Source organism: Podarcis liolepis (assembly GCF_965112155.1).
Source record: "Podarcis liolepis genome assembly, chromosome: 5".
NCBI classification, from domain to species: domain Eukaryota; kingdom Metazoa; phylum Chordata; class Lepidosauria; order Squamata; family Lacertidae; genus Podarcis; species Podarcis liolepis.
The window spans coordinates 20,610,128-20,637,096 of record NC_139556.1 but is presented as its reverse complement, the minus strand read 5'-3'; the positions used below and the strand labels follow the sequence as shown (position 1 = coordinate 20,637,096).

The window sequence follows — 26,969 nt, the reverse complement described above, 5'->3', positions numbered from 1 at the left end:
TTGACGACACCTTTGTAATTTGGCCACACGGGAAAGAAAAACTAGATAGCTTCCTCACACATCTCAACAGCCTACACCCCAAAATACAATTCACTATGGAAATAGAATCCAACAACCAACTTCCCTTCCTTGACGTCCTAATCTACAAAAAACCTGATGGCTCCCTAGGACACACTATCTACCGGAAAAAAACACACACCAACCGCTACTTACATGCACAATCACACCACCACCCTGCACAAATAAACTCCGTAGCCAAGACTCTCATCTCCAGAACCAAACGCCTGGCTGACAAAGACCACTTGACAACTGAGTTACAGAATCTCTCAAATGTGTTAATCGCCAATGGATACCAGCAAAACAGGGTTACGAAGCTAATCCAAAAAGAAACACCCCCCAAAAACCAAGACACAGAAGAAAACAATGGCATGGCCCTCCTTCCTTATATCAAGGGCACTACAGATAAAATTAGCAAAATCCTCCATAAACACAATATCAAAACAGCCTTTTGCACCAACCAAAAAATAGCCAATATCCTCAGAAACCCCAAAGATAAAATCCAGTTGGAAAACCAAGGGGTCTATGAAATACCCTGCAAAGTCTGCCCAGCCACGTACATTGGACAAACAAACAGACGAATAAATGCACGGATCGCAGAACACAAGAATGCCGTCAAAAAAGAAGAAAAAACTTCCTCTCTTTTCCAACACATGAAAGAAACAGGACACGAAATTAATTTTGCAGATTCCAAATTGCTCTTTAACATGGAACATCACCACAAGAGAATAATCATGGAAGCCATCGAGATAGAGAAACACCCTCACAACATGAACAAGCGTGACGACACGTCCCGCCTGCCAGACATCTGGAAATTAGCCCTCCCCACAAAAACCGACACCAGAACCAGAGGCACACAGAACGCCATCACCAATCAACCACACCAGACCCAAACCCAGACCCTCTCCACAGATAAATTACAGACACCATCCAGTAGCCAAACCATAGTGGCACCTCCGGATGCTGCACCCCCCTGCAATCCCTACACAGATCTGGCTGGCACAGGGCACAAAACCACAGCTCGCCCCTATACACGAAGCCAAGCCAGAGCACAACTAAGTGCAGTACAGCCATCTTCTCAGAAAAACTCTTCACAAGCTCAAGAGGTCAAGACACGAAAGCTTTAGCAACTAATCCACACTTAACGACCCACCTAAGTGGTACTCAGAATATCACTCAAGAAATCACTCAAGATATCCCTCAAGTAATTAAGGAACAAAAGAAGAAAAGACACACTAACCTGGGAACTTCCTCTCTGCCCAGAACGTTGGAGGCTATACACCACACCCCCTCAACAGTATTTATAGGAACTCAAACACTGAGATCCTGCTCTGTTCCAGTAACAAGAAGCCGAAAGCACCAGCCTGAAGATGACGAGTGAGACCTCGTCGAAACGTCGCCTAGACACCCCAACTCTTACACGGGAAGACACCCGAAGACACCAAAACCTGCATTCCTGTACCCGTGAAAATCTACGAAAGCAAATATATATATATATATATATATATATATATATATATATATATATAACCTGATACTGAGAAATAAAATTTACACACACATACACACACACCCTCTCTTTATGAGCATTAATTATATACCAGGCAAGGAAGCAATTGCCTGTGTGTTATGAAATATTAAATCAAAATGCTTCCTGTTTCCCAGATGTCCCAGAGATAAATACAGCAGTATTTTGAAGCCCCTCCCGGAGCTGTTTTGCCTGCAAATTTATAGTTTTGTCTCCGTTTTCCGAAAACCCTGTTTTATGTGAAGTATAGCACTCTTGGTAGTTTTTAAGGAGCAAGCTCCTCTGGAGTGCCCTGTGCAGGCAACAATTCTCATGCAGATGGCTCACAAGGGAACTGAAGTCGAGAGGCTCCTTTAAGATGACAAATGGGTTGAAAGTGTTATTGTCTTTGATTGCATGCCTTACATCATCTGTATGTTGGAATAAGAGGGCTATGCTTTATCTTTAGCCATTTTATAAATATTTAAGCCCTTATAGTTGCCTAAAGATATTAAAGCATATTTTTACAGGATTTGGAATATAAATATTATATGTAGTACCAAAGATACCAAAGTGGTTTTAATGAATTCATAATTTTCTGTTCACTTTTTATTGGAATGTGGTTTATGTTCCAAAAGATCCATTTAAAGAACAGGCCACTGCTCAGTTCCCAGACAACATATTAACTGATGGTAAATGTTATTGGAGCTGTTTTAAAATTATGGGAGGAAAGTTATAATAAAAGGAGGACCGGGAATTCCAAGACGTTCTCTCTCAATCTCCTTGTTTTAACAAATGCAGCTAAATCACACAGAGGCATAAACTCTCCATCTAACACTACTAAATACCTTGACTTGGAAGTAAGAGTGCTGCATCTGATGGAATTTACTTCTATGTGAATATAGGGATGTGGCTTTGTGCTGTTCAATGCAGTGAGACCTCTGAGTAAGTCATTCTTGGGGAGGGGTGTCGATCTATAACCTGCCTATGTTGAGGCAGACAAGTCAAATGTAGACCTGATTCATCAGCATTATCTTTATACAACTAAAATTGACACACATTTCATTAATGCTGGGCTTTAGCACAGTACCAAATCATATTTTCAGATGTCTAGCTATTGTCACAGCCGGCTGCAAATCTTTTCAGTTTTCAATAAAATGTAGAGAGTTTCTTCTTTAATATTTCACAAAGTTTCACTGGTTCCCAGTGGGAGCCTATTCTGGGTAATGCTTGCTAATTATCAACAACAAAACTAGACCTACAAAGCTGGCAAATTACCTGACCCTTTACATTTTAATGAGACAACAAGGGTTTCACGAAGTGATGTTGTTTCAGTGGTTAATGGTGTCAGCAATGTTGTAATTGTAGGTTGAGGCACATTAGCTGAACAACCCCCAAGTAAGAAGAGGGTTCTCTCGACAGGCCCTTTAGAGAATAGGACTAGGTATTATCATTAAGCCTGTGTCGTTTGCATGCCGCTAATCACTTACTTTATTATCTTGTGTATCCATTGTCTTTCTTTAATTGCTCTTTAAATTAAAATTAAAAATAGTTTCAATGCCCACAGCGGCTGTGATAGTATCTTGATTATGAAGACAGCTTCGACAAAATGGAACATATCGATAATATATTACAGGATTATGCGAGAGGTTTGATGTTATGGCTGATAGCCGGCAGCCTCCCGAGCATAATTCCAGGATATTTCCTTGTTTTGGCACATATTGTTTGTTTAATAAATGGTTATTTATGTGCATTTAGGCAATTACTTTAGGAAAGTTCATGAATTTAAAAACACAGTGTTTTCTCTTTGGCTTAGAAGGTTGTGCCTCCAAAGGAATGTTAACTTCAAGATGTTCCCAATGTATAATGGGGGGAACAAAGGGCTAGGGTTTTGTTGTGTCCATGTTAATATTTTAGTGCACAGCTGGCAGTGATGCTGCACAGCATCCCATCCATGTGGCATTTGTTTAGTGCACTGTCCAAATGCTGGTCAATTCTGAATTCTTTTATAGCTGGCATGGGGAATATCTGGCCCACTGTTAAGTCTGCTAGGCCCACATTTGGCCCACAAGGCCATTTTGGCAAAGCAACATGCATCTGCCCTAGACCTGACGTTGCACTGATACCAGGTGTGGGCAGGGGTGCCAAAAGGCTTTACTGGGCCCACTATACTGTATGTAGTGTGGGTCTTCTGCTGCATTCGCTAAAGAGGACACATATTTGCCTAACATTTATGTATACTTTATGTGGCATGCGTGTAGTGGTTAAGAGCAGTAGTCTTGCAATCTGGGGAACCGGGTTCGCGTCTCCGCTCCTCCACATGTAGCTGCTGGGTGACCTTGGGCCAGTCACACTTCTTTGAAGTCTCTCAGCCCCACTCACCTCACAGAGTGATTGTTGTGGGGGAGGAAGGGAAAGGAGTATGTTAGCCGCTTTGAGACTCCTTCGGGTAGTGATAAAGCGGGATATCAAATCCAAATCCAAATCTGTACCTTCTTTCTCAGGTGGCAGTGGAACATTCAAAAATAAACCAGGGGTCACGCGCAAGTAATAAGCAGCCCAACAGACAGAATATATCAACAGGTGGAGCATTCCCTAAAATTGTGGTTCCATACTGCAAAAGGCACATATCTTGTAAGGGCACGAGAGCCTTGCTCTCCTCCAATGCCTACCCTAAACCATAAAAATAATCCCAAGTTTCATGCATTGTAAGCAAGTTGTGTTGTTGTAGGTCTGACTATGCTACATTCAGTGCAAGACCAGGTGTGACATTTCAGATGGAGGGGATCAAAAGTAATTTAGGATTTACTGCAGTTCTGTTCAGATGATCATGATTGGGATAAATTCAAGATTTAATTAAAGCAAGCACAGAATACATTTGTTGTGGTTATTTATTAATACTTAATAATAACTCCAACATCCCTCCCATTTTTGAGCAAAAGAATTGAAATCCCTACTCAGCCATGAAGCTATTTTGGTGTTCCTGGGGCCATCACTATCTGTAAGCCTCATCTAACTCACAAGGTTGTGCAGATATAATAGCAAGGCGGAGAAACCTGTGTATGCAGAAATAAGTAGCATCAATTGCAGTAGTACTTACTCTTAAGTGTGCCTAGGATTGCAGCCTAAGAGAGTTACTCACAGCTAGTTCAAGATGCTTCTTCAATGACTTTTAATGGCCAGAATAAGGTATTTCATTACGGAGGATAGTTGGCTTGTGTTAAATACACCTTCCATCTTTGGGTGAGTTTTGGAGAGCGCACTTGTGAATTGCAACGTGGCCAGTAAAGGGAACACAAGTCCAAGCTTTGCAACTAGCTAACAAAAAGGCAATGTGGTGGGGAGGGATGTTTTTTATTTTGCAAGAAGTTCGTATTATTACTTAGGAGGGAAATGTTGCATTTTTAGTAACGTTAAAACAAATTGATTTATTCCCATCATCTGTGGCCATAGTAAATCAACTGTGAAGCATATTTCGGTTTAAAGAGACACTTACATTTCCCCAAGTGGCTTCAGTTTACATTTACTTTTGCAACAGCAATCAGTGTGGAGAAACCTACTGCAAAATGATGCCGTTTCTGGCTTGCCTTAAAAATTTCTCCCCAGGATGACTCTCCAAATTCACTTCGAAATTCATTTTAGGTGATAGTGAAATCTAATGACAGTCTAAGGATGTTCAGAACCCTCCTGGGAAATTTCACTAGGTGAAGATAAACTCTTGTATCTTCCTTGGAAATTTCTTAGATGATCTCCTTAATCAGCTGTGACCTTCATCTTAGATGGAATTCCAGAGCTGTTTAGCTGAATGATTCTAGTTCCACTGAATTTTTCAATGGTTTGTTGTTTTATTCAATGGAAGACAACTGTGTCTTTTGCACACACACACACAAACGTGTGTGTGTGTGTGTGTGTGTGTGTGTGTAATATCACATCTCACAGGCTTGAGCTTCCACAGCACACCTTTGCTTACTCTGAAAGTGACTAAGGCTGGTGGCTCCTCCCTGCCCCCCAATTGCCTCTGACCACGAAAAGAATTGCCCTTATGCTTACTTATAATGGGTAAAATATATATTTCAAAGATCTTACACTACAGTTTAGATTATCATGATGGGTGATTAGCTTTGAGTCATTCTTTTGTATTTTAAATGCCTTATTAGTATGCTGCATTTTATGGTTATCAAAGGTGCACAAGTTGTAGTTATTAGAGGGAATACAGAAAATTCGTTTTGTGTGTGTGTGTATGTGTGTATTTTCCAAGAATCTTAAGACAGACTCAGAATCACAGTCCAACCCCCTGCAATGCAGGATTCTCAACTAAAGTATCCATGGCAGATGGCCATCCAACCTCTGCTTAAAAACCTCCAAGGACAGACCACCACCTTCCAAAGGAGTCCATTCCACTGTCAAACAGCTCTTACAGTCATGCTAGGAATGTTATCAGGAAGAACAGCAAGACATGATTTTTAGCATTACTTTGCTCCATGTCCAGCTGCGGCGCTCTGATCCTTCCCTGCCATTCTTGCTGCATGGAGGTGTTCTGGATGCTTGCTTCACAAGATTTATATACCACTTGATTGCAATAAAATCTCAAAGTGGTTTCCGGCAAGAATGAAACTATCAGTAAAAAGCATTTGAAAACATCTGTAGTAGGGGGTGGGATATTTAAAATGGTAAGCTGAAGACCATATTAAAATGCTTGTCGACATTCTACTGGTCTGGATAGGCTTGCCTAAACAAACATGCTTTTAGCAGGCACCAAAAAGGGTACATTGAAGGTGCCTTCCTGATTTCCAAAGAGCCCGGCCTCCCTCCCCCAAGCCTGAAATGTTGCCATAGGAACATGGGGAGCTGCCTTATACCATGGGTCCAGCTACATTGACAGGCAGCGGTTCTCCAGGATTTCAGACTGGGATCTCCCCCTGCCATACCTGGGGATGCTAGGGATTGAGCTGGGCCTGCTTTGTTCAAACCAGATGCCTTACCAGTGGGCTACAACCCTTCTCCACAGCCCAGGGTACTGTGTCCCCCTGCTCATTACACCGACTATGCACAAACGAGTCCTTCCTTCTGGTAGGCTTTGTCATCTTAACAGCATAACTGGAAAAGCACTGCCAACTACAGATCTAGAGATAATACGTGTATGGGGAAAAGAGGCTTCCGTTGTTTGGCGCTAGTGGAACAATGCCTCTAACTGCATAAAGAAATTGATGATTAGCCATCATATATAGCATAAAACTCTTGTTCAATAATAACAGTCATTATTATCCATCAGTCTGTACCTATTATCAGGTAACATAAATCCATACTCCCTGTAATACGTTATTGTAAAAGGTATTTATTTTAATGGAAGGCAGTGGCATAATGCAAGGGGCAGTGTAGCATAATGTTTCTGATGTGTTTTGTATTTCAACATAGCCTCATTCCTGCGCAATCTGAACATTCCCTTGCAGACTGTAAGAGATTTTATTAGCTCTTTTCATTCCAATTATTATTACTTATTTATTCTTAAATTTAAATGCAGCACATAAAAAGTGTTTCTTTATAATAAAAAAGTGAAGAAGGAAAAATAAATAAAAGGGGACAATTAACAACTGCAATTTTTAACCTACTGTATTTTGTGTAAATGAGTTCCAAATTTAATTCTATTTGTCCATGCAAAGTTTATGTCTATAAGCAGTCCATTCATCGGTTGGCATGTGTAGTCAGATCTTCAATCCACTGAATAAATGGAGCTGCACATTTATCTTTCCAAGGTATCTATATCAGAATCCATTTTTGTTGCCCAGTTGTCAAATTCCGTATAGTAGGTATGTCGTCCAAAAGAATATTATCCTCTTAAATTTCAGTTCCAATTTATTTCCAATTATGAGGAGGTACTTTTGTTTGTTTATCACACTTCACCTGGTTAATATGTTTCACTTCCTTGTGGCCACTGCGTAGGAATATAACTTTAAGTACTTGCATTGACCAAAGGAAAAACTGGGATGCAGCATGCAAGGTTCAGCCTGCATTCTGCATGCTTTCTCTCAGGGCTGGACCAAGGTCTTACTGGATTGGTCTGCACAGCTGTTGCTTTTTTTTACGAGAAGCTTATCTTTCTAGTATGTTTGCTTCCCCATAAAACTAAAAGCAAAGCATCTATTGTATTCTGGTTATATTCTGGCTCATTCTTTCGGTATCTTCTTTGTCCTGTGTAACTACAAAGACTTCTTGCCCGTCACACAAGTTTAGGGCCCAAACAAATGTGATGTTAAATACACAAATGCCTTCAGCACGCCTGTTTTCCGCATTGTAATAGGAGCAGCTGCAAGAAGGGTTTGTGGAAGAAAGCAGGATCGGGACCGCAGGGAGAGCAATAATCCTTTCCCCTCCCCATGGCATTCTCGTTGAAAATGATGCCCACCCCCACCCCCCACTGAAGCTGTTATTAGCCTCTTGGATTAATAGCAGCTTTGAGGGTGGACAATTTCATAGCTCTAAAACCACATTTCATTCCAATATAGGCTGTCTGCAGTATCCTTACAGCCACATTGGCTGGCCACTATAGCTAAGTAGTGAGTAAGGAGAGGGCTTATCAGCACCCCAATACACTCCCCCCTCCCTCTGTTGCCACTTAACATCACAGCAGCTCCCTCTTCCTGCTTCACTTAATGCTCAGCAATGGCTACTTAACAGCATTTGGAATGTCATATTCCAGTTCCTCAAATATAGGCAGCTGCAATTTACATATTGTACAAATGGTTGGCTAATTATACCAATTTTGCTCTGAGTTTTGTGTGGGGGAAGCATACTTTTTTGGAGTCTTTATGAACAAGTGCAAGGAAATAGGTACACACGTTGATGAATCACAAGGCTTCTGCAGGCCATTGAACATTAGATTTGCTCTGAAAGGGCAAAATATTGGCCCAGGCTATTTTGGGCTGAAAATCCCTACCAGCCCATTGACAGAAAATGACCAGATGGGGCATTTTTTAGTTTTGTCTGCCCATTTGGCTTGCCCCACACCCTGGTTCTGTACATTTGGTGCTCAGAAAATTTGCCGAGCACCGGAAAAAAGTGTTCCACAATTTGATCACAACCCAGAACCCAGAAAGAGGCTGCAGTAGCAGACACCATCCCATTGCAAGGTGGCGAGGTGAGAGTGCAGCGTGCAGGCCTTTTCTCCATGGAGACCTTGCCTGGCACAATGGTGTGCTTTGCATTGGTTTTAATTGTGCCTCATGGCGGTTTTATTCATGTACACATCTGCAGGCCCTACCAAACACACAAAGCTGGTCAAAAACAAGAGAGGGGAGACGGTAGCAGCAGAAAATGTGATGAATGTCGAGGTCCATAAAAGTGCCGTTGAAGCACATTTTAAGGCTCCATTTGCCTTACCCTGTACACCTGACATTTTCATACTAGTTAAAAAGTAATTGTACTCAGAGACCTGGAATTTCCGTTAACATCGTCTGCTAAAGAAATTGTTGAAATACGTATTGCAGAAGCAGGGAGGGAAGACTGCTGTGGTTATTACAGCTGCTGCTCAGGGGAGCTATTCAGATGCCTCATTTATTGGAGCTTAATAGATTAAAAGTCCAAATTGAGTCTCATGAAATAAGCCTAATCAAATTCTAATCTGCATAATTTCCCCATAAGTGGCAATGGGAATTTTTTTTATATAATTTATGTTTGAGCAGTTGCCAGTCATGTGTTAAACAGCATTGTTGTGTTTACTTAACAAAATATGTTTTGTTCTTTGTTTGCACTGATGTTTTTATTTTTGCTTTGCTTTTCTCACTTAAAAAGCCAGGTGCCTATAGAAGTCTTCCCTAAATTGCATTTAAAATTCCCTTTCTGAAACAGTGAGCTTCCGTTTACAACTCATTGGCAACCTGCCTTAGCAAACGTAAGGATTAATGCAGTTTAATTAATTTGAATAGGTGAGCACAGGTCAGAATTCCTTAATACCAAGACTAAATTTAAAACTGGTTTATACCAGAAAGCAAACAGAGGTTGGATAAGAATTTCAAAATCATGATAATTACACTCAGATCTTGTTAAATGGTTCATTCATGCCAAGTGGAACATACCCAGAAATCAGTATTCAAGTCTGCTGCTTGTTGCGTTTGCCCAGGTGAATGTATTTAGGCATGTATGTGATTTCCCAAGAAATTTCTTGCTGAAATTTCTTACCAACTCTGAAAATCCCTTGGATGTTTGACCAAAGCAGGAACCACCAATTTTATCTTGCAATTTCACTGTAATCCTATTTCAATGACAACACTTTTTTTAAAATGAAGGAACAACTAGATGTGATACTAAGAAAGCTATGGTAGGATTTCCCACTGTTCTAAAAGGTTTCAAGAGCAATTCTGCATCCTTCCATCCCTTCATTTTCCTTATGTATCTGCTATTTGTCCTGCAGGAGAAACATAAACGGACCATAACATTGTTGTATCTGCCCCTCTCCACCCTAGAAATAACGGGGGTGGGGGTTATATGGAAACTGGGAGGGGAATTAAACACCTGCTCCTTAAACACTGTCGTTCAGATTGGATTTGAAGCCCCCATAGCAATTATTAAACTTTTAAGAAGAAGCAAGGCTTTTTAACAATTAGCCACAGGCAATCGCTTTGTCAAATGTGAAATAGCTCTGAATGACACATTTTGTGGGGCAAATAGATGAGAAACTGGGTCAAATTTGTGTTCGCTAGCACATCTGTGTATATATGGGGAGGGGTGTCTTTGGATAGCACTGTGCAAAAAAACTGACCTTCCCCTTAACGTTTCAGAAGTCTTTAACCTGAATATATCTGCTAACTGGATTCCCCCACTCCTTCCATTACACATTGGGTATATACGTGAGGGTGCCAGCTAAAATATAGCTATTAGCCCCAACGGTCTGGTTAACTTTAGTTTGGTAAGCGGTAATTTCCACACTGGCTAAATACACGACCAGCTTTTGTCTCTCCTCGAAAATACTGTTAGTCTACTGTGCAGAGTTTAATACCTAAGGAGCACTCTGCCCTGGGGTCTGTTCCCCTTGGTGGTGGGTTAAGCGTTTCCCTGTTTGTAGCCTATGAAATTGGCTTATAAAACTTAGTTCCCCTGCTCTCTTGATGATAGGTGTATGATGTCGGAGTGAACCCTTCCTAAAGGTGTGTTCAGAGGGGTGCCCAAAGAGGTAGCAGACGCCAAAGAGCAGAGGGCCCCAAGGTCAAGCGAGGCAAAAACAAGATCCCTATCGAGCATAAATGCCCTTTCAGTGAAGGGAAAGAATATATTCCTTTAAGACTACAAGACATAATTGTATGTGTGGTTTTTTGTTTTCGTAAGCAGCTTTAGTTTAGTGTGTTGTATAACTGGGATTAAGGGAAAATAATAAAGATGTGCTTGAATATTAAGGGGTTAGATCCAATCAGCCTTTTTTTGCTTGTGTCTGCAGAAGTCACTGCTTTTGTCTCTTGCTCTGCAGCTTCTGATCACCAGGACTGGTTTTTTAGACGCTGCAGTCGGAAGCGGCCAGGAATCCCCATATCCTGACTGGAACATAGACTAAGGGTCCAAGCCAATATCCCCAATACTATTTAAATATAATAAATATGGCAACTCCTTCCAACACTGGGTGCTAGCTATCAAACTGCAAGATGTCTCACACTGCCTTCAGTAGCTCAAATAAGCTTTTGGCACAATTAAAAATTAAATTGATTAAATAAATATAAATTTAATGTCATTATCCCCCCCTAGCAACCTACCAATTAAAGCTGCCTTTTTCTCAGGCCCAGGTCATGTAATTTCCAGAACATGATGATGTTTTTGAAGATGGTGGTGGTGCTGAAGAAGGAAAAAAGTTTATTTATTTAATGGTCCACTGAGAGACTCCCCAGCCATTTTCAAGTGGTTAGCAGAGGAAGGGCTTGGAGTGTGAGAATGACTGTTCTAGACAATAAACTGAAGCAACTGCTAGCATTGTAGCTCCTAATTAATGTGGGGTTATTTTATGAACCAAAGGAAAATCAACAATAACAGTCACCCCTCTTCAGTTTTATGGGCCCTAATATTTAAGCTTGGATGACTGAAAACATGAGAAGGCGAATGAAAATGGATATTTTGAGTAAAGCGTGTCATTTCTGAATGAAGGAGGGCTCTGTGAAGTAGAAGAGAATCTCTTCACATCCCCAAACAGCACTTACATCTCATGACTTAGCCTGTTTCTGGTGCTGTAATGAAATACTGCTTTCCTAATACCCTGTGACCTGAATTCCTTCCTGCTTTGTGGGTGCTATTCCTTGACGTACAAATCTGTATTTTCTCAAGTCAGCATTTGATGATGGATGTCAAAATACAGGCCATGTATTATGCATATATAGCATTACCGATTTAAGGTGTTTACTTGTCAAGTTGAAGAAATTCAAAAACTTCACATCCACTGAATTCGCACAGCTGTCACTTGCAGTTTTTCATACTTTCAAATAAAAGTTGTGATAAAACAGTTTATGTTTCCTTCCCCCCCCCCTTTTTTTTTTGAAGGAAGGAAATAGGCAGCATCTAAAATTTATGCTTTGGGCTGGCTAGAAAAGACTGCAAAGAGGATGTTCCTGGAGGTTGGAAGGGGGCCTGCTGTCTACCTCTCTTCTCCCTGCCAGCTCTCTAAGAGAATGGAAATAATAATAATACTTAACATTTATATATATAAGCAAATTATTTCCCCTGGCAACCCTGGAGTGGACTTGTTTCATTCCTGTTGCTCTAAAGGCGCATTTATTTTATTGAAATATGGCACCCCCAGACTGGCAAACCAGACAACCTTTATTAATTTATTTTGGTGAGGAAATGCCAACCAGCCATTTAATTCCATGCACTGAGTGCTCTGTTTCTGAGTGAAAAAATTATTTCGCAAATGTTTTAAATAAATACATTTGTATACAGTTGTGTAGAACTAGCTTTCCATTCAGGGAGAAAATGCAAGCCATTTAGTACTTCTTTTCTTCTGTGCATTTGCTTTGTGTATACAATTTGAAATTATAAAGCTGCTGACAGTCTCACAGAAATGTCATGTGCGTTTCAAACAAACACTGGAGAGGGGATAGTGGGGGTGGGTGGGTTGAGGCTAAAAGCTGCCATGCTAAGGTGAGTAGGAAGAGTTCATGTATTTATATTGCAGCCATATTCTGCTTAGAGAAGAATGCAAAGGACTACCAGTTCCACTTTGGAGAAGCTCTGAAATATGCAGCCAACTATAGCCTGATTTTCTCCTGTTTCCAAAAACTCTTTCCAAACACTGCTGGTCAGATACACCTAATAGGCAGCAATAGAGCACTTCTCGGCCTTGGCTGCTGACGTATAGATTTCCTCCCTAGGGCAGCATACGGATGTTCAGGGGGTGGAGCCTTGTAGAGCAAGTAAGGACAAGGGTAAGGATAGCAGCACAGCCCTGTTCCTTGTTTTAATTACCTTTTAAACCGATTAACCATTCTGTCGTATGATAAGGTCTGTAAGATAGCATGGCATGGAAGGCATAGGTCAGTACAGAGATTTCAGTCCACTAATCTGAAATAACAATTCCAAGCTCGGTCAATGGTCTGCAGGTTCCATTATTATGTCTGACGTTAATTAGGTCCTGTCAATGCTGCAACTCAGCTAGGTATCCCTTACATACCATTCTGAGCTTCTTGGAGCAATCAAAACCAGCATGGTTCTGATTTTTTTTTAATAGGGAATACATGGGGGGGGGGGGAGAGATCCAACTAGGATTGTCCTCAGTATCACTTGATGTTCTTGCTCTCATTTTGAAAATATATTTATCCACATTCTGTAAATAAAAACAATTCTGTTGATACTGTACCATACTACACTGAACTGGTTTCATTATTTCTTGGATTGTCCTTGAGACTCCTGCCACGCCATTGCCACACCCTCTGAGAACCCCTGGCCTAAGATGATGATCATGGAGATCTGGACAGGCACATGTAGAGACATGCAATCCTTCAGATAAGCTGGCCCCATGCCAAATAAGGGTTTTGAAAGCAAAGTAAATAAAATAATTTTTTTTAATATGCGCAGGAATAGACCAGGAACCATTGAAAGCTGTTAAATAAGTGGTAACCCAGTGTAACGCCTAAATTTTGGCATGATGTTTTCTCCGCAGTGAAGAGCCAGTGTGGTGTAGTGGTTAAGAGCGGTAGTCTTATAAGCTGGTGAACCAGGTTCGCGTCTCTGCTCCTCCACATGCAGCTGCTGGGTGACCTTGGGCCAGTCACACTTCTTTGAAGTCTCTCAGCCCCACTCACCTCACAGAGTGTTTGTTGTGGGGGAGGAAGGGAAAGGAGATTGTTAGCCGCTTTGAGACTCCTTAGGGCAGTGATAAAGCGGGATAGGAAATCCAAACTCTTCTTCTTCTTCTCCGCAGGGTTTTCACCACCAGGAATGGACAGATCATCACCAGACAACAGCCCGGTGCATGGCCTTCTACGTCAGCACTCAATCACAACAGGAATTGATATCCCTATTATAACAGAATTAGGTAAGAGAAATTGAAGGTGATCTGTTCTTGTTTGCTCATTTCTTTACCCTTCTTCTCTCCCTCTTTGCCAGCCTAAGGAAATGAACACAGGTCATACGTAGTACCTTTCATTTAATGTACTGATGTTTAATTATTCTTGTGAAGGGAGGGCGGGGGGAAACCATGATTAAGCAAGCTCTTTCACTGAAGCCTGAACATAATCTTACTTCTTCCCTTATTTGGTGACAGATCTTCAGAATCTGCTCTATAAAACAAAGCTTGGATGCACCACCAGAGGGGAGACAGAAATCAGTGTTAAGAGTGGGGCTGATCCCTACATTCGGACAGAAGTGTGGGTGGGCAACCTGCCACAGCTGGAAGGTCCACCGGCTACTGCCCACCATTACACTCTGTTGTTTGCCTGTTGCCTTTCAACAAAACCACCTTAACACTTCCCTCTCCCCCTTGCGGGTGGTTGTGGTAGTAAGAGCCATTGCATTGAGTGCAATTATCCCCCAGTTTACACTTGCCCGCTGGATTACAGCACCCCTGTGGGCAGATGCAGGATTGCACATCTGTTTATTAGGACTGATGTGCCAGAGTAGGTGTGGCTCTTTGGTTGCAGAGAAAATGCAACCATTTGCCCCGTGTGCTACCTGCATCTTAACCAAAAATAAGTATTTGCTTGTTCATTCCTCTGCTCTTATGCTGACAAATTAATAACTAATTTGTTCCGTAATGGCATTGGGAGTGTTATCATGGAATGTGGCGACCGTTTGCTTGTTTCCCATTTCTGCTGTGGCATTAGACTAGTGAGTGTTGTCAAGCAGTGTGAAGCGTGAAAGCCATTCTGTTTTCTCATAGTAAAGGCAAGCTTGATTTGTAGTCCCTTTGTCCTGTTCACTTTCTTTCCATTTAGTTTTAGACCTTACCTGTCTTATCCCTTACTTTATTCTCTTTCTGTGCCTTCTTTCCCCTTCCACCCCAATCCCCTCCTAAACACTTTACTTATTAGCTAAGCCTGGCAAACTTCTGCCTTTGGTTTCAATCAGTCAGGAAAAAAACAGTGGAACTCACATTCTAATGATAACTGAACTGGGTAAGAAGTGCCTTTTTCCTTCACATCAACTGTCTTTTGTTTTATTGTTGTTCCTACTGTCATCAGCTTTCTCTTTTATTTATCTGGCTGTATCAGAGGGGGCTACCCTCAGAGCACCGCTTTGAATGTGTTTTATTTGTGATTCCAGTTGAAATCGACTGTCTTGTTCTGGTTTTTCTTAATGATTCCCCCCCCCCTCCATAGGCAGCATCAGTAAATCTTTGATCACACTCATCTGACCTGCCGGCTGCTCCCATAGTATCTTCACACCAATTCATTTTTCTTTGGTCTAGACATTTTCGCTCTCTCTGTCTCTTGCTTTGCTTTCCTTTAAAAAAAAAATCTAGCCACCTGTCAATTTGACTGACATGTCTTAACAGCTCTCAGAGGAGTCAAAGAAGAAATAAGAGACATTTTAGGTGGGGGAGAAAGAAACTCCAGCATCAGCTCTTCCCTTAAGCTGTTGGTTTGTTTTGGGGGCCCACTTTCCACACAAAAGCTAAGGGTTCTGATGTCCTGAAACCAGCTAAGCTTCTAAACAGGCTTCTCTGGGAAAGTGAAATTTTGATTAGCACTTCCTATGGCAAAGTCCTGCACTCTTAAACCTATCCTACCTCTAGTCCCATCTTAGCTCAGAGACATTTCATACTAATCCTAGCAGGAGAATGTAGGCCAGAACGATAAAGCTATTGAGGCTTAGCCTTGCAACATTCACATTAGATTTTGCTGCGATTCAGAAATTGTCACCATGTAAAAGGTGGGAAAGCTTTTGTGTCAGGTATTAGCCTTGTGTGAGTTATTAGTCTTTCAAGTCTGCCAGTAGGAAGTGGTATATACAATGCTGCTGAAGATTGTGCCTTGGTTTAATTTAGCATTTGAAAACAGACTCTTGTCTTCCCCAAAGGTCCATTTTTGAAGCGGAATGTACTCTCTCAAATAGACATTTGCTTCAAAAAGAAGAAGAAAAGAATGTTAAACAAAGCAATTTTGTTATTCATTGACTATAAGACACAGAGGGATTTTTATAAATGGAGAATGTTGTGGCCAAAATTTGCCTGGGATAAGGGAGTGCTCATAATAAGGCATGTAAAACACATTTTAGTTTTTTTGCTGTATAATATTAGGACCAGAGAATATGGGTCCAGGACACTGTCTCCATTCCTTTCTGACCATCTTTTTTTAAAAAAACAAACAAACAAAAACAAACCACTTGTACTCTGCTTTGATGGCTCTGGTCATGAAGCGGTTTATAAATCTATTAAATAAATAAAGCAAATCTTCATCACACTGATCCTATTTTTTCAGATACGGTTTAATTTCAGGTGAAATTCCTCAAATGTGCCACACCAGGTCTATTATAAGAAGCCATCTGGGCCTTTGCTTGTCTTTGAGCTGAAACAGTATTTTGTGTGATCTCTATTGTGTAATGTAAAGCTGGAGTTGTTCCCTCCTACTGACAAGGCAATCTTGGCTGTGCTCCTGATGATACCAAGAAACTCCTCATATGAGAAAGTTATTTCACCTTTTGGGACATTCACATTTCATAACGATCAGCTGGTGTTTGTTTCTTTGTTTCCTCTCCCAACACTCATTTCAAACACCCATTTAAACTCCATTCCCACCAACCCGCCTATGTTTCTGGGGACACACACACACTCCCCCCCCTGACACATGTAGCATGATGAGGTCTTCTGCTGGTTTATTTATTTGTAATCATTATCTTTTTAGTGAATGATTCAAATGTTCAGTTTCTGGACCAAGATGATGACGACGACCCTGATACAGAACTGTATCTCACGCAACCGTTTGCGTGTGGAACTGCATTCGCAGTCAGCGTGCTGGATTCTCTCATGAGCGCAGTAAGTATCCAGTGTTTTCTATTTCCTCATTACACAGATGGTTGAAACCTGCCATTTCAACCACAGCTCTGCTGGAAAACAGACTGCTCCTTTTATTTGTATGTCTCACTCTGCCTGTACACCCTTAACTTTTCAATCAGCACTGGTAGAAATAGTACAGTCAGAAACCAGTGGCTCATAGGTTGTAGAGAACACACAGCTTTTCAGCTGGGGAAACACCTCCCAGTGCCTCATTTGCCTTAAGAACTACAGTGGGGACAAACTAGCAAGGTGGTCTGAGAATAGGTTGCTCAGGTGCCCTTGTGACATTAAGCTAAGCCTCTGTCCTTCAGCCCACAACTAGTTGCATGGTTGAAAACACCCACCTCTAATTCTGCTCCGTGCTGTGTAATTCAAATGTTGTCTCAGCTCACGTGTGCAGCCTACATCCAGGATGGAGAATAAATGTTGCATGCACAACAGGCCTGGAACTGCTACTGTAGGAACAAATGGCTGCAGGAGTGGTATTCTGTATGATATTTTGGACCTCCCCCACCCCTTTAAAGAATCCTGTCCAAGATGCAAGGATGTTCCCATATGGCTACAAATAAAGTCACCTAAAACGAATGCAGGTAAGAAGCAGGTAACTGAGGAAGGAGGCAGTGGATAATTTTGGGGGTCTCAAGAGAAAGACAATATGCAGAAGCCAGCCATCCAGCCAAGGAGTTGTGCAGGGATATGGCCAAGTACGGGCCTCACAAGAAACACAGCTGAGGAAGTAAGCAGTTCCCTAATGAGGTAAGTTATCATATTTAAGAGTAAAGCTATCCTTTCATTCACAGTCCTTGAAGTAGTGGATGTTTAGATTTTGCAATATGTGGCTTTACTGTGCAATGAGCACCTTTTTTGACCAAATTACGCAGCGAAAATGAGGGTGCGCATTAGATTTGATGGCGCATTTACATTCAGCAGCAAATACTTCTTTGGTTTCAAGGTTTTGAAAACCGAGGTGCGCATTAGATTCGTGTAAATACAGTGTTTTACTTTAGTCAATTAGTCAAAAACAAGGCAATCTATCTAATAAAATTTTATTTTTTTAACATTGGTTGACAGCCACAATGATTATTTTTGTAACGCGCTTAGAGGTTTCCTTACAATGCAATTTTTGTTAAATAAAATATAACACAAGTCTTATACTTTCCTGCTGTTCAGAAATATTATCAGGTGATAAACTACTCTCTTGGTTTATCTTATGATTAAATCATGCAATACTGTACAAATCTGTGTGGTAGATTTATCAGATAAATACATTAGATTATTTCTGCTCTGTTTAGGGTTCACTCCCTGTAACATCACTAGCTTTAAGATAATGACTTCAATTCAAGACTGTCAGCATTTGGAGATCCATTATATTTTAAATAAACTATACAAATAAAAATGCATTTCTGTAATACTGACAAAAAACAAATACTCCAGCACTGGAGTTTCTCTTTAAGCTACTCTATGCAAACTAGCAAATATTTTAAATGTGGCAGCCTTGACACAGAAAATGATAGTTTTAGAATAATTATAAATGAAAGGCAAAATGCTATTAGAATGTATTAAAGAGCTCTGTTAATTTTCAGTTAAATTTTCTGTAAGAGACCAATTAGTTTAAGAAGCATGACAGCATTAATGGTGAACCATAAGATCTTGTGATTATATTACTTTTAAAAGGGAGGGGGGATTTTACAAAGCAGGCCCCAAATAGTTGTGCTATTTCAAAAGAGTTTTGATGGAATGCAGAAAAAAGGGCTAGGTGGCACTGCAAGCTCAAATATAGAGACCTGTCTTTTGCCCAGGTTATAGTAAGCCAGGGTTGTGCTTACCTTTGTCCCTCAAGCTGGAACAATTGCAGATAGGCTCACATGATTATCTAGTTAGCAACTGTGGCTGCAAATTAAAAGGTCTTTACTCTTGATTGCTACACAGCCAACAGCAGGAATTTGGCCTAAAAGGATTGTGCTAAACTTAATCACCTTTCTAAATGCATTCAGATTTTTTTCCTACTGCGAGTAGCAGATTCAGATTGCGTCACCTCTTTCATTGATCGATCAGAAAATAGTTTTCTAGTTAATTTTCCCACATGGCCTTATGTTTCATGTCCAAAGACCTGACTACATAGTAAAATGTTATTTAGAATGTTCTGAATCTTCTGGAGTTTCAAGCTGCCACAAGATTCCCCCCCCCATTGTTTTAGTAGTAGTAGTAGTAATCTAAGAGCTAAAGATTAGCTCCTACACCCTCAAAGAAAAAACAGGGTTACCAAACATATCCATTGAAATTCAGTCCATGCAATTCCAGGAATTTCAACAGATGCACCTTTTCCTACTTCTACCAACTGTGAAATATGCAGGAGTCCAAGCCACAGTAGGATAAGTAGCAGGCATAGCTCTCTGGATACTAAAATACTCAACCTGGTTCTGGAAAGAGCATCTTTTCAGAACAGGTTGAGGTCTCTGTGATGCTAACTCTAATCCCTTCCTGTTGAAACTCAAACCAGCAACCATCTTCTATCCGAAAGCAGCAGCCTTGCTGTCCATAGTGCGACCAGAGGCCAAGAGGGACGGGGCTTCTGTACCTTTTACAGCAGGGTAGAGGGGGGGGGGTCTGGCAGGGATGCACTTGCCAGAACTCCCTATTCTACATGGCCATTCAAAGGTGCAAGCGCCCCGCCCTCTGTTGAATCTGGTTTCCCTAGCAAGCACAGAAAGTGCTGAAACAAAAGCCATAGGACTGCAACAACAATATATTGATAATCAGGAGTTCACAATCAAGTAGATAAAATATCAGAATTGCAAAATGAACATTTCAGCAAGGCTTTTAAAAAACCCAAAACTATATATCACAAAAATAATTATTATTTCACTGAAGAATGCTCTAAGCAGCTGACAACAGACAGGCTTCTAGATAAGGTCCTGTTTCAAAGATCTTTCTCAGGTGGTAACACCTCAAAAATGTTTCAATGCCCTGATTGCAGTTTTTGTAACTGGGAGGATTCGGAAATGTTTATATCTCTAAAGATGTTATTTGAATCTGAAAGGATGGTATTATCCAAGCCAGTGGAGTAGAGCTGTTAGCAAAAATGTGCCTGCTAAGCACAATTGGAGGACTCTTCCCATATGAATAATTTGAGGGATGCTAAGGCACCATTGATTTGCTTACTACTGAGCAGACATAGGATTGTGCTGTAGAAGTTTTTCCTGGGTTGCCATCCAATTTTTCCTGAAGCAAAATCTGAAGCAATTGCCACATATGTGACCAATACAGCAGTCCTTGTTAGGATTAGAGATAATCCTCTTTAAAAATAAAATAAAATACTGTCCTCCACCAGCCATAGATTGCAGCTACTTAAGGAGGCCTCTTGCAACCCGACATGTGCACTTTTAAATGAACTTCCTTCCGCTGGCGTCTAATTAATATTTAAAATGCCCATTGTTTTGCCTCAGAGACCAGAGCAGCTACTGATGCTGGCAAAATGTCACTGTGGAGAAAATCTTCCCTAATAAACTACACTTACCCCATACCCTAGAGTTTTTTAAAAGGACCAGCAGGACCCTAAACTCATCATACATTTATCTGGAATGAACTCAAAATGTTTAATTGATACATGCTTGTGTCTGAACACTGTCAAGTCTCGTAATAAGATGTTTAGTACAATACAGCGGGAAGACAGCTCGAGTCCAGCAACAGTAATAAGTAATGACACCCGAAGCACAGAGGCGGCTCCCCAATGGATTGGTGACAAGTATAAAAAGGCAATCTAGCCTGTGTAAGCTTTAAATGTGGTCTGGATTTTTACAATTACATGTCCTAAAGGCTGTTATTAGACATGAAGGCAATGAGAAGGAAGGCAGTCATTGCTTCACCACTAACACCAATTATAGGAAACATAAATGATTTACATTTTTGTTCTTTAATAAAAATCAGTCCTGAGTTGGATTTTTAAAAAATAAAATAAAAAAGGGGGGGGGTCGAGCAGAAGCCTAATGGGACAGAAGAAAATAGAGTAATTGGGGGCTGCTGTCTTTTCACTTCCAATGAGAAATTATTTGAAGAGACAAGCCAAGAACTTTAAACAGCAGAAACCCAGAAAAGTTGTAATTTGGATGTCTTCAGTTGTGACTTTAATGGTGTTTGCTTGAAGAGCTTTCTTTTATCTCTGCAGACATACTTCAATGACAATATTCTCACGCTGATACGTACGCTGGTAACAGGAGGAGCCACGCCAGAGCTGGAGTCGCTGATTGCGGAGGAGAATGCGCTGAGAGGCGGCTACAGCACACCCCAGACGCTTGCAAACAGGGACAGGTGTCGGGTGGCGCAGCTGGCCTTGCTAGATGGGCCTTTTGCAGACCTTGGGGTAAGACCAGGACAGCAAAAGGAAAAGTCCGGGAGCTATTCTGTAGCTGCCTTTGTCTTGTCCTCAACAGAGAAGATGTGTAATCTCTAAAGGCAGTGATTCTTTAAGTATCGAATTTTGGGGTTGTTTGCTGCAGTGATCTGAGAATTGGCAGCTAGAAGACTTCACCCATCTCCCAGATATTTCCCAGCTGTCCCCTGTCCTCCTCCCCCACCCCTGGCAAACCCTCTTCTGCATTAGAGCTGCATTGCACTCTGCCCCTCATACCAGTCCTGGGCGATATATTGATAATATTGGCCAGGACTGGTATGAGGGGGCTGAGTGCGATGGCAGTTTCACTCAGGGATATTGCTCATGAAACCGCCTCTGCCTCCGGTGCCCAGCTGAGGGAGAAACAAGGGGAGCCAGGCGTTGGAGGGAAAGGAAGTCAGGAATGGTGGTGGTTTCACCAGCAATATACCGTTGAGTGAAACTGCCATTGCAGTGGGCCCTCGCCTCAGCCAAGCTGTTTTACAGAGCGCCTGACCAGCCCCTGGCTCACATGAGCCAGCAGCGCAGTGGGGTCTCCATTAATGTGCTCTCCCCTTTCCGGCTCCTGCTCATACACAAGTAGGAACGGGATTGTGGTTGTTTAGCTGGGGAGGTGCAGGCTCTGTCACACTTTTCTATTGAGGGGGGCGCAGCTGCACGCCCCTCAATGGAGACGTTTACGCGTCCAGCTTGTGCAGAGGCAGCCTAACTTGGCTACGGCCTGGCTGGCTTTGTTCGGGAGGGGGTGCAGACTTCACCCAGGAGGATGGACTTCGTCTTTCCTCCTGGGGTGAACAACCCGAGGAAAGAGGCAGCATGCTTGTATGGGTGAAGGCAGTTAAACACTACTGTCGCCTGGTCCATATTTGGGGAGTGGAAGGCAAGCGGGCAGCCCCCCATGCCAAGGAGCCCCTGCCACTAACACACAAGTGGCAGGGACCTCAGGGCTGGCTCGGGGGGGGGAGCCTTTCCGCCCCCCCAACTCAGCAGCAGGCTGGGGGGCAGATGCATTGGCCCCAGCCCCCAAGGCACTTGAGTGAAAGGGCCTCAGCTCCCGCAGTGAGAGTTACAGTTTCACCCTGTGCCTTGCCACCTGGGGCCAATGCAGCTTGAAAGTGAATTGCCATTGCAGTGTATTGCCAAACATCACAGTTTGGCAATATATCGCGATATTGGAAAAACAAGCTGCATTGGCCTTTGCCCACGAGGCACCAGATGAAATTGCTTCAGCTCTCACTGCGGGAGCTGAGGCGCTTTCACCCAGGTGCTTATGGGCTGGGACAACACTGCTTAGCTGAGGAAGAGGAAGGTTAGAATAAGAGAAAAAGAAGAACATATTTTAAAGGAGATTGGAAAATGTTTATTGAATATATGGAGGAAAATTGTGTTTAAAAACGTGGGCAGCATTAAGATAAATTCAACAGTGTAAATAAGTTTTGATGGATGTAATATTGATATGCAGGGATTTATATTGTGCAAAATGAATCGTGGAAAGAGAGGAAGGGAAGTCATTGATATCTTAAGGTTGTTTAAAACAGAAATTTAATAAAATTGTATTTTTAAAAAAGGAAGGTTCCCCCTCCCTAGGTGAGACAGCCCTGGTGCTCTCCCAGGACATCAGGGCACCTTTAACTGCTTGGCTGAGGCAAGGCAGCTGCACACTCCTCAGTCGAGCAGTTTAAAGATGCAGAGGAAAGAACAAGCTGTATCAGCACCTCACCAATACAGCTTGTTTCTCCCTCTACGTCATATGAGGGCAGAGTGGGATGTCGGTATCTCTCAGTGGTATATCACTGGTGAAACTGCCACCACTCCTGAGTCCCTCTGATAGGAGAGCCCGCTGGAGGAGGGAACTTGACTCCCTCCAGCGGACACTGCTAGCAGAGGGAGCAGTCAGGAGCCGTGGTGGTTTCACCAGCGATATACCACTGAGAGATACTGACATCATGGTCTGCTCCTCATACCAGTCCTGGGCGATACCGTATTTTTCGTCCCATAGGACGCACCTAGTTTTTTTGGGGGGAAATAAAGGGGAAAAAAATTCCCTTTATTTCCCCCCCAAAAGCAGGTCGGGGGAACAGCGGGATGACGGCGCTGCGCCTCCCTGCTGTCCCCCCAGCTTGTGGGGCTGGCCGATGTCTGCCCCGCGCGAGGGGCGCTCTGCATCAGGGCGCCCCGCCCACCGGGCGGCAGGCTGCTATCCGCAGCGTGGGGAGCCTTGCGGGAACTCCTGCAAGGCTCCCCACGCTGCGGATGTCTGCCTGGCGCGGGGGGCGCTCTGCTTCAGGGCGCCCCTCGCGCTGGGCGGCAGGCTGCTATCCGCAGCGTGGGGAGCCTTCCGGGGAACTCCTGCAAGGCTCCCCATGCTGCGGATGTCTGCCTGGCGCGGGGGGCGCTCTGCTTCAGGGCGCCCGACGCTCCGGGAAGCAGGCTGCTATCCGCAGCCTAGACATCCCTGCGGGGCCTCCCGCAGGGCTGCCTAGGCTGCAGATGTCTTCCTGAAGCCTGGAGAGCGAGAGGGGTCGGTGTGCACCGACCCCTCTCGCTCTCCAAGCTTCAGCAAAAGCCTGCATTCACCCCATAGGACGCACCCAGATTTCCCCTTCATTTTTGGAGGGGAAAAAGTGCGTCCTATAGGGCGAAAAATGCGGTATATTGCCCAGGCCTACTGGTGATACACCACAATGCTGAACACCCAACACCATCCAGCCCTATTCTGCATCACTTGCCATATCCAAGTGGGAGATTTTTATAGAATCGTAGAGTTGGAAGGGACCATGATGGTCATGTATTCCAACCCCAGCAGTGTTGGAATCTTTTGCCCAGTGTGGGGCTCAAACCTACAACCCTCAGATTAAGAGTCTGGTCCTCTATTGACTGAGCTATTATTTTCTTCCTAGAATGGATGCCTCCTACTGGAGGCATCAGGCAGGTTCCTCTCCATCCTTTGGCCTTCTCTTCAAGGGGAAGGAGTCATCCCTCTAACCAGACGAGCCCTCCCTGTGGTCAAAGAAATTTAAACTGGAACTAGGGTTGGCAGTGGTGATAAACGTGAACTGGGCTGTAACCGTGCCAGTAGTTCAATGTGACTGAATGGCCCTTTAGATAAAAAACAGAAAACAAATGTTGAGCAGAAAGGACTCACTGACCTGTCAATTCTTTATGCGCTTTATACATGGCTTTATATTCTTCCATAAGAGCTCCCCATCTGCATCTGGTGTGGTTCAAACTTCACCTCCATGAGAATTAGGCATCTCCATCTTCTTCAAGATTTCTTTACCCAGGCAGGCTGTAAATATAAACAAGCACAGCATAATCTTAGACACGGTTTCTCCATCAGTTCAAACATTGAATTACCAGCCATCCAGTGTAGAAAATGAAGTCATGTACATATAGAATAACATCAAACAGATTAAGTATGTCTAGCCCCAATGGGCATGCACTTGATTCTCCCTCCCCTTATTGTTCTGACCCATCTTAATCAGGTACCCACAGGGACAAGGCAGGCCAGTGGCTGGAGCACTACAAGTCACTCCATACTTGGTTCAACAAAGGCCAGAGGTGAACTTAGGCCTGCTTGGTCTCTTCCACCACCAGTTGGACAGATGGGGTAGCATGGGAAGTGCTGGATTGCTCTGACAAATCAAGCACTGTTGGCTCTGAAACCCCAACATCAAGAGCCTGATCAAATTCCCCAGTTGGTAGCATAGCAGCTCTGGACTTGGCTGACTCCTCCTCTGAGCTTGAGGCGATGACACCTAATTTGTAGAAAGGATAATCCCACAAATGGGAATACACAAATGCCCATGTACTTACTTAAACAAAGGTTACATCCTATGTGAGATGGGAAGCACATGCGCAACCCTGCTGCCCCTTTGCACAAATTGGATCCTTGTGAAAAATACCAGTTTTGACTACCCCCATGGTTCTTGCAGTATGTGGGGTCACATACTGCTGTTACTTATACAGATGATACTGAAGCTGGAAGTTTGATTCATCATATATATGAACCAGTTTCTGTGTCTGCCATACTGAATGCCAGTTGAGTCCCCTAATCAAAACAAATGCTTGGCTTGGAGACAAAAGACAATTTTGATAGGTGGCAACTTCAGTTACAGACAAACACATCCTCCCCTTCTCTAATTTCCATTTTTTTTTCAGGGCTAAAGAAAGGGGGGGATTCTTACCTACTAAGTGTTAATCTCCCCAGTGAAATCCAAACTATCTTGGTGAAAATTGACAACATAGTTAAATAAACTGAGCCATATGACACAGTAATTTGCAAGACCGGAGCAAGTTAGGAAAAGTCACACCTTCTTAATCATCCAGTAGTTCAGACTACATTGCTCTTAATTTGTGGAATAGCTGTTCTCTGGGCCCCAAGCTTACATGTTCAATTAAAATAAGAGTCAGTCACTGTTCCCAGTCCAGGTTGGGGTTTTTGTGAGGGGTTTTTTTTTGGGGGGGGGGATACAATCACTGGGATCGGACACATTCCCATGCACACATTTATTAGCTGGTTTCAAGATTAAATATTTAAATTAGACAGCTCCTTGACTAATTGTTTCTCACTCGTGACAAGTAAACAACAGATTGCCTCACACCTTGTCCCCTTGGCATAGAACTACGGACTTAAAAAATATCCCCCTCCATACATCCTTTCATTATCACTGTTTGCAACGGAGGCTGAAGGGTGGGGGGCTGGGAAGGAAGTGGAGAACAACCTCTTAATTCCTTTCTTCTCCTTTTTGTCTCCTAGGACGGTGGTTGTTATGGAGATTTGTTTTGTAAAGCTTTGAAAACATACAATATGCTTTGCTTTGGAATATACCGATTGAGAGATTTCAACCAAAGCACGCCTAGCCAATGCACTAAGCGGTATGTACAAAACTTAAGCCTCCTGGCCAGCCGTTATCGTTACTGCTGTTTTTCACTGTCCCTGTAAACTTCACCACAGCACCAAATGTTGGTTAATGGTAGTAAGGCAGGTGCAAGCATTCACATTTCCCCAGAAAATCTATGGGATTGGGGGGCTGGATGTTGAAGGAAAACGTTTTGAACACAACGGCCTTGCGCTGGAATATAGCTTTGCCTTATATCTCTGGGTTTCAGATATCTCAGTCACCAGATGGGGCCCAGCTCTAGATGGCCCCGTTGTCAGAGGTGAGGCAAGTAGGGACCAGGGGCAAGCATTTTCTGTAGTGATGCCCTATCTCTAGAATCCCCCCCCTCCCCGAAGCCCATGTGTTTCTCCTTTTCCAGCAGCAGGTAAAACTTATTTTGTTTCTCTGGGCTTTTGAAATGGGAGGATAACTTTTAAAAAAACTACAACACACAATTATTACTGTTAAATTCCTGACATGGCTGTATCTGATATTCTCAACATATGAATGTTGTACGTTTGTTGAGTAGAACCATGAGATATGGGTAAACGAACAAACACCACCGGTGAGCAAACACATACAAGATTTCCCCATTCTATTTCCCTCTTAACAATTGTTTTGCCTCCAAAGTAGGCACAGGATTTAAAGCCCCTGCAATTCTCAGGTTAG

At 42.7% G+C, this 26,969-nt stretch overlaps 1 protein-coding gene and 1 long non-coding RNA gene across 21 annotated transcripts in view; one reads left to right on the top strand and one right to left on the bottom strand.

The window, feature by feature from the left end:
* The window catches only part of LOC310706629, a 97,189-nt gene that overhangs the window by 33,910 nt on the left and 36,310 nt on the right, over positions 1-26,969 (bottom strand). For 4 of the 6 annotated variants that reach the window (XR_014525955.1, XR_014525956.1, XR_014525957.1 and 1 more), the window contains exon 5: positions 24,567-24,706. This is a non-coding gene — a long non-coding RNA (uncharacterized lncRNA). Of the gene's footprint in view, positions 1-24,558; positions 24,707-26,969 lie in introns of those variants that run through there. The other 2 variants (XR_014525959.1, XR_014525960.1) reach the window with 1 other exon arrangement.
* KCNMA1 (potassium calcium-activated channel subfamily M alpha 1) overlaps positions 1-26,969 on the top strand; it is a 557,989-nt gene that overhangs the window by 510,028 nt on the left and 20,992 nt on the right. For 8 of the 15 annotated variants that reach the window (XM_083502375.1, XM_083502383.1, XM_083502382.1 and 5 more), the window contains 4 exons: positions 13,956-14,069; positions 16,876-17,006; positions 21,193-21,387; positions 26,177-26,295. In XM_083502375.1, coding sequence (XP_083358501.1) covers positions 13,956-14,069; positions 16,876-17,006; positions 21,193-21,387; positions 26,177-26,295 — 559 coding nt within the window. Of the gene's footprint in view, positions 1-13,955; positions 14,070-15,063; positions 15,148-16,875; positions 17,007-21,192; positions 21,388-26,176; positions 26,296-26,969 lie in introns of all 15 variants that reach the window. The other 7 variants (XM_083502377.1, XM_083502379.1, XM_083502380.1 and 4 more) reach the window with 1 other exon arrangement.